This window comes from Tursiops truncatus, chromosome 18 (assembly GCF_011762595.2).
Source record: "Tursiops truncatus isolate mTurTru1 chromosome 18, mTurTru1.mat.Y, whole genome shotgun sequence".
In the NCBI taxonomy this organism is placed as follows: Eukaryota; Metazoa; Chordata; class Mammalia; order Artiodactyla; family Delphinidae; genus Tursiops; species Tursiops truncatus.
The window spans coordinates 20606817-20619307 of record NC_047051.1 but is presented as its reverse complement, the minus strand read 5'-3'; the positions used below and the strand labels follow the sequence as shown (position 1 = coordinate 20619307).

Below are 12491 nucleotides of genomic sequence, written 5' to 3'. Positions count from 1 at the left end.
AGAAAAATCTCAAATAAACAATCTACCCTACACTTAAAACAACTAGAGAAAGAAGAACAAAGAAAACCCAAAGTCAGTAAAAGGAAAGAAATCATAAAGATCAGAGCAGGGGCTTCCCTGGTGGTGCAGTGGTTGAGAGTCCGCCTGCCGATGCAGGGGACACGGGTTCGTGCCCCAGTCTGGGAAGATCCCACATGCCGCTGAGCGGCTGGGCCCATGAGCCATGGCCGCTGAGCGTGCGCGTCCGGAGCCTGTTGCTCCGCAACGGGAGAGGCCACAACAGTGAGAGGCCCGCGTACCGAAAAAAAAAGATCAGAGCAGAAATAAATGAAATAGAAACAAAGAAAACAATAGCAAAGATCAGTAAAACTAAAAACTGCTTCTTTGAGAAGATAAACAAAATTGATAAACCCTTAGCCAGACTCATGAAGAAAAAAAGGGAGAGGATGTAACTCAATAAAATTAGAAATGAAAAATGAGAAATCACAACTGACACTGCAGAAATACAAAGGATTATAAGAGACTACTACAAACAACTATATGCCAATAAAATGGACAACGGTGAAGAAATGGACAAATTCTTGGAAAGGTACTATTTTCCAAGACTGAACCAGGAAGAATTAGAAAATATAAACAGACCTAACATAAGTAACAAAACTGAAACCATAATTAAAAATTTTCCAACAAACAAAAGACCAGGACCAGATGGCTTCACAGGCAAATTCTATCAAACATTTAGAGAAGAGCTAACACCGATCGCTCTCAAATTCTTCCAGAAAATTGCTGAGGGAGAAACACTCCAAAATTCATTCTATGAAGCCACCATCACCCTGATACCAAAACCAGAAAAAGATATCACAAAAAAAGAAAATTATAGACCAATATCACTGATGAACAGAGATGCAAAAATCCTGAACAAAGTACTAGCAAACAGAATCCAACAACACATTAAAAGGATTATACACCATGATCAAGTGGGATTTATCCCAGATATGCAAGGATTCTTCAATATACGCAATATACACAAATCAATGCACACTAACAAATTAAGGAGTAAAAACCATATGATCATCTCAATAGATGCAGAAAAAGCTTTTGAGAAAACTCAACACCCACTTATGATAAAAACCCTCCAGAAAATGGTCATAGAGGGAACCTCCCTCAACATAATAAGGCCATATATGTCAAACCCACAGCAAGCATCATACTCAATGGTGAAAAACTGAAAGCATTTCCACTAGGATCAGGAACAAGACAAGGATGTCCACTGTCACCTCTCTTGTTCAACATAGTTTTGGAAGTCCTAGCCACAGCCACAAAGGAGGCAAGAACATACAATGGAGAAAAGACAGCCTCTTCGATAAGTGGTGCTGGGAAAACTGGACAGCTACATGTAAAAGAATGAAATTAGAACACTACCTAACACCATACACAAAAGTAAACTCCAAAGGGATTAAATAAAGCCTTAAATGTAAGACCAGACAGTATAAAACTTTAGAGGAAAACATAGGAATAACACTCTTTGACATAAACGGCAGCAAGATCTTTTTTGACCCACCTCCTAGAGTAACAGAAATAAAAGCAAAAATAAACAACTGGGACTTAATTAAATCTAAAACCTTTTGTACAGCAAAGGAAACAAAACAAAAAGACAGCCCTCAGAATGGGAGAAAGTATTTGCAAATGAAACAACAGGCAAAGGATTAATCTCCAAAATATACAAACAGCTCATGGAGCTCAATATCAAATAAACAAACAACCCAGTTAAAAAATGGGCAGAAGACCTAAATAGACATTTCAGCAAGGAAGACATACAGATGGCCAAGAGGCACATGAAAAGATGCTCAACATCACTAATTATTACAGAAATGTAAATCAAAACTACAATGAGGTATCACCTACACCAGTCATAATGGCCATTATCAAAAAAGCTAGAAACAATAAATGCCGGAAAGGGTGTGGTGAAAAGGGAACCCTCCTGCACTGTTGGTGGGAATGTAAATTGATACAACCACTATGGAAAACAGTATGGAGGTTCCTTAAAAACCTAAAAATAGAACTACCATATGACCCAGCAATCCCACTACTGGGCATATACCCTGAGAAAACCATAATTCAAAAAGAGACATGTGCCACAATGTTCATTGCAGCACTATTTACAATAGCCAGGACATGGAAGCAACCTTAAGTATCCATCAACAGATGAATGGATAAAGAAGATGTGGCACATATATACAGTGGAATATTACTCAGCCATAAAAAGAAACGAAATTGAGTTATTTGTAGTCAGGTGGATGGACCTAGAGTCTGTCATACAGAGGGAAGTAAGTCAGAAAGAGAAAAACAAATACCATATGCTAACGCATATATATGGAATCTAAAAAGAAAAAAATGGTACTGATAAACCTAGTGGCAGGGCATAGAGGTAGGCATAGAGAATGGACTTGATGACATGGGGTGGGAGGGCAAAGCTGGCGCGCGATGAGAGTAGCATCGACATATATACACTACCGAATGTAAAATAGTTGGCTGGTGGGAAGCAGCAGCACAGCACAGGGAGATGGGCTCGGTACTTTGCGATGACCTAAAGGGGTGGGATAGGGAGGCTGGGAGGGAGGCTCAAGAGGGAGGGGATATGGGGACATGTGTATGCATATGGCTGATTCACTTTGTTGTGCAACAGAAACTAACACGGTATTGTGAAGCAATTATACTCCAATAAAGATCTATTTAAAAAAAAAGGATAATCAACAAGGACCTGCTGTATAGTACAGGGAGCTCTGCTCAATATTATGTACCAACCTAAATGGGAAAAGAATGTGAAAAAGAATAGATGTGTGTATAGGTATAACTGAATCACTTTGCTGTACACCTGAAACTAACACAGCATTGCTAATCAATTAGACCCCAATATAAAATAAAAAGTTAAAAAAAAATAGAGGCTGAATTTCAATTTTGCACAAAGGAAATTTTGTGTTGACTAGAAGATAAGATGCTTGGGCGTTTTTCATATGTATTAGAAGACAAGAAAGTAACAGAGTTAGTCAACAGAAGGGGAAAGAAAATGTAAAGGTAAAAAATGTGTTATCTAAATGGGTCTCTTTCTTAAGGAGAAAAAAAATTAAGGAAATATAAAAAATAAATTAGGAAATGTGGAGGAGTAAAATTATGGGGATATAAATTTACCATAAAATATATTAATATGTCCAAGTTCAAACTGTGGTGAGCTGGACTCTTCCTATCTCAAGTTTGACAAAAGTGCCAACACAACAGAATCAAATAATGAGATGGGAGTCAGTCAGAGGCTATGAAACCCAGGCATGGAAACTGGTTTTAACCACACAGGCTAGTTGGGTTTTATCAACAGGATGCTGCGAAGGCCCACAACAAAACCAGACTGAACCAGCGAGATCCTAGATAGAGGGCAAAATAGGCTAAAGGTCACCGCTTTCCTGAACTTGATTTATCTCTGTGTTTGTTTCAAAAGTACCTGGTGTTCGGCAGCGATGTTTTGCAGCTGTACTTTGAGAGATACACAACGGTCAACCGCCCCGAACCGGCTCTGACTTGACCACAGGAACACACCTACGTAGATGAAATCTGGAGGTGTCAGAGAATGCGCTTTGCTTCATCACCATGCTTATATCTCCGCCCTAAGAGGGGATTTGTACTCTGCGAGCAGTTTGTGCCGTGCGCAAAGGAGCATGGAAGACTGCGCATGCCTGGCTGCCCCTGGAAGTCTCCGCCCCCTTCCTCGAGCCCAGATGACCTCTCTGCCTCCTAACCCTTAAAGTTCCCTTACTGCCCTCCCTTCTGGGAGAAGGTGCCTTTAGAGCTCGAGCTCCCCTTTTCCATTCTCTGGCCATTGAGTAAAAGCCTGTCTTGCTTGCACCAAACAGTTTCATCATTGGCAGCACAAACCTGAGCCGGAAAGAGCTCCCTGACCCAGCCAGGGGGGCTTCGGTTCAGCCGGGGCCCCAAGAGGGGGGGGCCTCACATCTCATTCGGTAACAAGATCACCTTATGTAGGGCTTACCATTTTTCCAAATCAGTTTCCTGGCTCCGTGCCCCCTTAAGGCAGAGAGAGGATGTGAAAAGTGTTCAGAGGGGAGACAGGGGGAGAATTTGTGAGTGTATTTCTTTGCATCAAATTGTTGCGATTCTGTGAAGCCCCACTCTCCCAAAGGGGATGAAGTTTGGGCATGTTACTTCCTTCAACTCAGCCTACTGCGGGGGAGGATGGGTGACTAAGCATGTTCCCTCAAGTTTAACTGACACAAGCACCGGTGCCTGACTTGCTTCTGAGAAAGCTAAACCTGCATGGGCTGGCCTCCAGTTGACTAGATTAGCCATGAATATCAGAAGAAAAGGCACTTCATGTTATGTATTCGTTATGGCTCAGATGCCGTCCAATAGCGCCACCTAAAGGAGTGGAGAGCTCACAGCAGCAAGAACCTGGAGGTGAAGGCAAAATTCTTAGAATGAAAGATGGAGTCACAAGTGGCTACCTAGGAACAGCTGCCTCTATCCTGGTCTGCAGAATTTCCCAGCAAGGGAATCTCAGAAATCTCTAAGAACTTAAAACCCAAGAAAAGGACTAATGAGAAAAGGAGTCAGGTGTGTGTGTGTGTGTGTGGAGAGGGGTGAGGAGTTGTTTTCCTACAAAGATTGAGATATTTGAATAATGCCTTGGTTGGAGTAGACATTCTAGTTTCTGAATTGAGGTTTGCATTTCAACATGACCCAAGGACTACCAATTACTTAAGAGTGGGCTAAAAAGCCATAGAATTTTCTAACTTTCCATGCAAGGGCGGGGAAAGATTACTCTGACACATAGAATATATTGGGACAATGGGAGATGAAAAATAAAGGTGTGGGTTTTTTTTGTTTGTTTTAATTTTTATTGGAGTAAAGTTGATTTACAATGTTGTGTTAGTTTCAGGTTTACAGCAAAGTGAATCAGTTATATATATCCACTCTTTTTTATATTCTTTTTCCATATAGGTCATTACAGAGTATTGAGTAGACTTCCTTGTGCTATACAGTAGGTCCTTATTAGTTATCTATTTTATATATAGTAGTGTGTATATGTCAATCCCAATTTATCCCTCCCCGCTTCCCCCCCACCTTAAGTTTGTTTTCTATGTCTGTATCTATTTCTGTTTTGTAAAGATGTGTTTTGATGATGACTCTGAAGGGATACAGTTACAGATGTAACCAATAACCATTTAGGAAAAAAAAAAAGGCTTGCACCAAAAATAAAGTTAAAAATACAAGCACAGTGAGATAACAGGTCACTTTACACAAAAAGTAAAACGAGGCTCAAGGAGGGCTCAAATTGTTCAAGACTGCATGACTCGTAAGTAGCAGACCTGAGGTTTCAACTCAACTCTCCAGCTCCTGGGCTTTTAATACCTAGGCAACATTTCCTCTGCTGCTTCCCCTCTAAGAATATGATTATGGTTCTCAAGGTCTGTTCCCTGCTGTGGTTTACAGGGATGAGTCACACTCGCCATAGCTCTGAAAGATGATTTTTGAAGTTAAAAAGCTGGTGAGATGGCTCTGAACAATGGAATATAGCCCAAGGCTGCAGTTTTGTTTTATGCATTACAGCATTTTAAAGCCACTAGTGCCCTGTTCTCTAAGATGAAAGTAATATATCAGTAGGAGCTAAGTCAAAGAGAACAAGCTGGTCTCCAGGTGGCAGACAGTATATAGAGTCAACAAAAGGAGCTCTTCCTGTGGTCTATTAATAATTCAAAAGCCTCCTCCACTCTCCTCCAACTCCTTTTCCTTCTTTTCATCCTATTTCATCTTCTTTCCAAATAAACAGCCTCAGCTGACTGGCCACACTTAGGTAATCAGAGCACAATGCAATTAATGACTGTTTACAAGATTCTTGCTAGTATTTTTTCTACCCTTTATAGTGTTTGGCCTTTAAAATCAAGTGAACATGGAGACTTTTTTTTTTTTTGGCTGTCTTTCTCTCTGACATATGGTATTTATGCCTTTAAAACTTTTTTTGTTTTCATTCCAGAACCTTTTACTGATGAGATTTATCAAAATGCAACTGCAGATCCGCCATTGATTGTCTGAACACAAAGTGCTATTAGGAGAATGATCATGACAAGAAAACAATAACAAAGAGCAGCTTTAAAAAAAGCCAGACCCTTAGCTCTTTTTAGGAGGGGTTATATTTTTTACCCCCAGAAATAATTCATCAAAGTCTGTCGCCCTGAGTAAAATTAGAGTTTTCTTTTAGCTTTGGTAATAGGCAAGCCGTGGAAAAGCAATGCTCAGAAACATTTGGTAAAAAAAGTATATATATATATATATATATTTTTACTCACAGAAAGAGAGTTTGCGATTTTATTTCTAGTGGAGGAATGGGACCCAGGAATCAGATATGCATCTGCCCACAGAGCTGCAGTTCCCCTTCTCCAGTACATGGGGACCATTACAATAGGTACGAAGTATTAAATATTTTCAACATGATATTATTTGATTAAAATATAGTCATAGTCTCACCCCCTCTCTTCAAGCATAGGTATCAATCAGACTTCAAAGCATATGCTGAAGCAAAAAATAGTAAGAAGAGCCATGCGTGAGGGAATTTTTCTCATTCATTTCTTACTATTTTCTTTGTGTATTTCCTTTATTTGCCTAACGTGTAGTTCCACTGAACTGTTATAAGCTTATTCGTTTTGCAGCAACATGGTCAAGCTTTGGTATATCTTGCTAGTGGTTGTCTTATCAAGGAGTTTAGTTTACTATATGATGCAGATGGTGGTCTGTAGGTGAGCCTGCTAACCTCTGACACAGCCAGCTGTTATGATGCTCGTGCCAGGCTGCCGCTGAGGCCACCTTTAGACCTGCCGTAGTGAGGACCTTGAGACTGGACTTGCAGCCCCGGCCTCTCTTCCAGGCTACCTTCCAGACTGCCTGTCTCTGTCAATTCACTGTGACTAAATCTGACCTCCCTTCAAATTGGCTCTCTTCCTAATTTCTATAATTTTTAGAGGCAATGCTGTGCAGTGAAAAGAGTAGAAATGAGGTGAAAATGGGGTTGATTACAAACTCAACATTTGTTGTTTGATTGGGAGCCAGTGTTCTTCTCCCTGAGGCTTATTTTCCTCCTCTGTAAAGTGTCAGTAAAAGAGACTGGAGGATTGTGGGCACTTAACAGGTTAACATTTCTAAGTGCCTATCCCAGTGCCTGGGACAACACAGATGGTGAATATCACTCACTTCCTCCCCTTTCCCTCTCTGGCAACGGCACTGCCATTGCCTACAGTGTCCAGGTTGAACATGTTGAGAGCAGTTTTTCTCCTTCCCTCTCCTTTACCCTTAATTAAAGCCAACTGCCAAGTAATTGGATATTAGAACTAGCAAGAACCTTAGAAATCATAGCCATCTGATTTATTGACAATACATAGAGACATAAGTCACCAATTCTCCTAGCAATTTGTCTCCCGTGTCAATTTCAGTAACAATCATTTGGTCATGAAATTTGTTACTTGATACTTGGCGATTATATTCAACAAAAAAGAATCAACCAACTCTTCTTAGTTTAGTAATGATGGGCAAACACAGCTTCCAACTCACAAGTCAAACTTTTTTTTGTGGCCGTGCTGTGCAGCTTGTGGGATCTTAGTTCCCCAACTGGGGATTGAACTCGGGCCCTCAGCAGTGAACTTGAGTCCTAACTACTGGACCGCCAGGAACTTCCCAAACTCTGTTTTCTTAAATGCTGTCCTATGGCTCTTTATGACTCAGTTTCTTTGGCAGAATTTTCCCTGCCCCTGGTATGTCCCTTCCCTCTTTGCCATTCACTGAGGAGAGGAATACATCTCAGAGACAACTGGAGGAGAAAAGGATCATAGAAAAAAACAGCAGGAACAAAAAATAATTCCAAAGGAAACAACATCAATTTTGAAAAGCCTAAAAGTTGACTAATGAATTACAATAATACATATAGCCTCAAAACTATTTACACCATGTTTTATATATGCTAGGGCATGAGTTTGTTTGTGTTCTGTCAAGTGGTTTATAGTAGAAAATCCTAAGGGATTCACTCTACCAGGCAAAATAAGAACTAGGTATGTTCATGTGTGTGTTCTTTATAACACAACTATTCTTCCTTTCCTACTCCATGCTGAACACCCATGCACAACCCAAACCTCCTCTCTGATACCTTTATCCTCTTCTCCCTCCCATGTTCTATGTACAAGAAAAAAATAAATTATCCACAGTCAATGCATAGTACATGTGAAGACAAGAAAAACATAAATCATGTGAAGTGTTAAGGTGTAAATAATTACATATTTTAAAAAATCAAGAGTCTATTTCTTTCATCTGCATAGCTACTGAATATACATGTCATCCAGAATTTTCTCAGTAATAAAACTAGAGCCAGAAAAGAAAAAAAGACCCTAGATCTAGTGAGATCCTTATTATACTGACATCTACAATTTGGAAGGGCAACATGGAAAGTTTCAGAAAGAGCTGACCTTCAGACTTGAATGTTCTGCTCCCCAGTCCAACGCACTGATTGGATTCCGTGAGGGGCAAACAAGTGGGGGAAACGACCCCCCCACCATCTAGGATTCTAGCGGGTTACCTCTGAAACGCGAAGGCATGCTGCTCACAGAACAGGATGGTGGCCACAAGGACTCCAAAGCTATAAAGCTTCATCCCCACAGCGATTTGCTATAAAACAAAACTCTCTGAAGAGAAGGGTCCAGATAGCTGATTACTTAAGAGCCTTCTTTGCACACTGGTTAAAATATAATGGCATGTTCCCAGTCGTTTCTGTGCTCATTCGACTTCGCTTCCATTCCCACCCTCAAAAAGAAAGTATGATGAGAGTTGTTATTCTCATTGTAGACTAACTAGAAAATATTTAACTCTTCAGGGAAGATGAGGCCAAGAATAAAAGGATAGTAATACAGTGGAAACGTGTCTTGTTTGTTGAACAAGACATAGAGTATTGACCCATGGATCTCAGCCCATGCTGAGCGAGGTCTCCTGTGGAGTACTAACTCATTAGGTCTTCCGTTGCTTTTCTCTTTTGCAACATTTTCAACTTAGATGAAGACATAAAAGGTGAGTTTTTCAAATTTATGGCTGAGAAGGAGAGCTTATATGGAGGATTATAGGATCTCCATCCAAAGAGAGTTTTCCTTGTCCATGTGGAATGATGCTCCACCCGTAAAAGAATAAGAATGCTATGTGTGGGGAGCTCTTCTGAGAAGTAAAAAAATCAGGTAGTTGTGAGTCATGTTTATTTAGGGAAGCTCACCATAACAGCCATAACACCATAACAGTCTGAATCAAAGCCTACCGTACGTCATCCTGAAGGTAGCACCATCTAACATTTTGTCTGGTGTGAGGCCACATCTAACCTCTGTAAGTGGAAGGACCCTGGTCCCCTTCCTACATTCCCACTGGTAAGTGCATTTGAATGCCCTTGAGGTCAGGGCAGGCAAATTTGCAAAATAAATCATCCTCCCTTCAGTGGACTTCTGAGAAGGAAAGGATTGAGAGTTCAAATCTCTCTCTGGGATTCAAAGGTATTGAAACATATTTAATGGATCGAGGTGAAACGACTGGGTTGGCCAGAAAGCTTGTTCATGTTTTTCCATTCCATAACATCTTACGGAAAAACCCGAACGAGCTTTCTGGCCAACCCAATACATTTTATATAAGAAAGAAGGAGAAAAAAGAAGATACATGCGTTTCTGCTCAATTGTGGAGAAAGAAACACAGGCAGGATAGACCAGAAATCAATGAGATGGGTTACCTCCAGCAGGTGAGTGAAAAACAGTGGGAATAAGAAGTGGGTAGAAGAGGGAATAAGAACCGGGTAGAAGAGATGGGGGGAGGGACATTTCTTCGAGTAAAACTGTTTGAATACCTCTGTATTTTAGAACCGTGTTAATTTTTCACATACTCAAAACAACCAGTCAAGTAAAGAAAATGAATACAAACCAAACCAAATGAATGTAATTTTGTTTCAAATAAATAACATAACCACATTGAAGTGGAGAGGGGGAAAAACTAACCAAAGTGAACTTTTTTTTTTTTTTTTTTTTTGCGGTGCACGGGCCTCTCACTGTTGTGGCCTCTCCCGTTGCGGAGCACAGGCTCCGGATGCGCAGGCTCAGCGGCCATGGCTCACGGGCCCAGCCGCTTCGCGGCACGTGGGATCCTCCCGGACCGGGGCACGAACCCGTGTCCCCTGCATCGGCAGGCGGGCTCTCAACCACTGCGCCACCACGGAAGCCCCACAAGGCTTTTTTGATGGACAAACATTTTTGTTTCTCTTGGGTAGGTATCTAGGAATGGAATTGCTAGGTCATAAAGATATTTAGTTTTATAAGCAACTCCTGTGCCTTTTTTTCTAGGTAGTTGTATCATTTTATACGCCCACCAACAATATATTAGAGTTCTAGTTGGTCCACATCCTTGTTACCTGACGCAGTCTTTTTCATTTCAGCCATTCTAGTAAGTGTATGGTGGTGTCTAACTTGGCTTTCATTTAAATTTCTGAGATTGGCGATAAGTATATGTGTGTGTATGAGTTCCAACCGTTTGCCTGATTTTTAATCAGATGGTTTGTCTTATTACTGATTTGTAGAGGTATTTATATACTCTGGACATCTATATGACACAATAAAAGGCAAAATTACAGATCCAGAAAATAGGTTAGTTGTTGCCAGGGCCTGAGGCTGGGGAGGAAGGGATTAACCTACAAAGAGGTACAGGAGAAGTTTTTGGAGTGGTGGGAAAATTCTCTGTTTTGATTGTGGTGGTATTTACACTGTGTACAGGCAAAATTCCTCAAACTGAACTCTTAAGTTGAATTTATTGCATGCAGAGAGAGAGAGAACACAACAGCTTGATCAGATGGACTCCACCCTGGCTCACAGGCAAATCTCTTAGCTTCTCGGAGGTGCAGTTTCCCCTGCAGAAAAATGAGGTTAATGATAACCTACCTCTGAGGGCTGTTGTGGGAATTCAAAGGGATAGCAGCTGAAAGTGACCGGCAAAACAGGTGGTTAGCGCTTCCTTGGTGGCGCAGTGGTTGAGAGTACGCCTGCCGATGGAGGGGACACGGGTTCGTGCCCCGGTCTGGGAAGATCCCACATGCCACGGAGCAGCTGGGCCCGTGAAACATGGCCGCTGGGCCTGCGCGTCCGGAGCCTGTGCTCTGCAATGGGAGGGGCCACAACAGTGGGAGGCCCGCGTACCAAAAAAAACCCAAAAAAACCCCAGGTGTTTAGTATGTCCCATTCATTAAAAAAAAGATAAACCAGGAAGGGAGCTGAGAGGGGCCAATGTGTTCTCTTCCCGGAGCCTTACCCAGGTCAGGTGAACCTTGGTGACAGCTGTCCTCTTCTTTGGCTGCTCCCAAAGAGTTAGGGGATGAGTCACTGCCCCAGAAGCCAGTCTGGTCCTGGTGGATCGATCTCACTGAATCATGTCCCCTAGGGACCAGCTAATTTGTACATTTGCTCTCCAGTCAATTTGGAACATTAGGTGGCAAAAATAATAATGGCAAGTGTTTCTTCAACAGCCGTAACCCTCTGCCTTTATTAAGACGGTGCCTAAAAGGATAACCTCCCCTGTGAATAGTAGTTGCTTTGCCTTCTCTCAATTGGAGTGGGCTGAGGATAAGGGCAACGCCACCGTGATCTGGACGGGCCGGGACTTGGGTATGCAGCTCAGGCTTACTGTTAGGTAAGCGCTGAGAGAGTCAGTCAATTTCATGGCATTTTGTCATGAGTTTAGGTGCAGCTCAATTTACAAGTTTTCCTTTCAAAGTCTTTCAGCCATTAAAGCTGCATAATCTTGGGAGGTTTGGAGGACACATAATTGATAAATGTGTTTTCCTCCACACACTCTCTCTCATGTTTATTCATGCAGAGCGAAGCAGTTTTAGAATTTGCACAAAGGGTTGGCCTATCCGGCCCCCTGTGTTTCTGAGGGGGGAGGAAAGATGATGCCATCTTGGGAGTCACTGAAGAGGGGGATTTGAGGCCCGAAGGCAGAGAACTCCATCTCAGGTTCTCATGCCCTCGCTTTGGCTACAAATACTGAGCCTGGGAGTCGTGGCACCAGGAAGGTCACTAGACACCCAGAGAGGCAAATGCTCGTCGGCTGGATGGTTCAATTGTGAAGAAAGCAGGGTTTGTCCTCGAAACACTTCCATCCCTTCATTCCCCGTTTCTAACCATTACTCCCTCTTATGTGTCTATCCGCTTTTTAAGATGCTGCAGCCAGGCCGCCCCTTTGAAGAGCACCCCAGGCTGTATCCCATTGGTTCTCAAGCTTGACTGGTAATTAGAGTCACCTGCGCATCTTTTAAATCTCCAGCTGCCCTGGCCACACATCAGATCAATTATATCAAAACCTCAGAGGGCGGGGCATAGACACAAGCTTCTTGTAAATCTCCTGAGATGATTCCATTGTGCATCCAGAGGTGAGAA

The 12491-nt window shown here is 41.9% G+C and overlaps 1 protein-coding gene across 1 annotated transcript in view; it reads right to left on the bottom strand.

Moving 5' to 3' along the window:
• The window catches only part of CPB2 (carboxypeptidase B2), a 40073-nt gene extending 31293 nt beyond the window's left edge, over nt 1–8780 (bottom strand). The window contains exon 1 of the mRNA XM_019936553.2: nt 8621–8780. Coding sequence (XP_019792112.1) covers nt 8621–8694 — 74 coding nt within the window. The 5' untranslated portion in view covers nt 8695–8780. The remainder of the gene's footprint in view (nt 1–8620) is intronic.
• Nucleotides 8781–12491: the final 3711 nt, after the last annotated feature.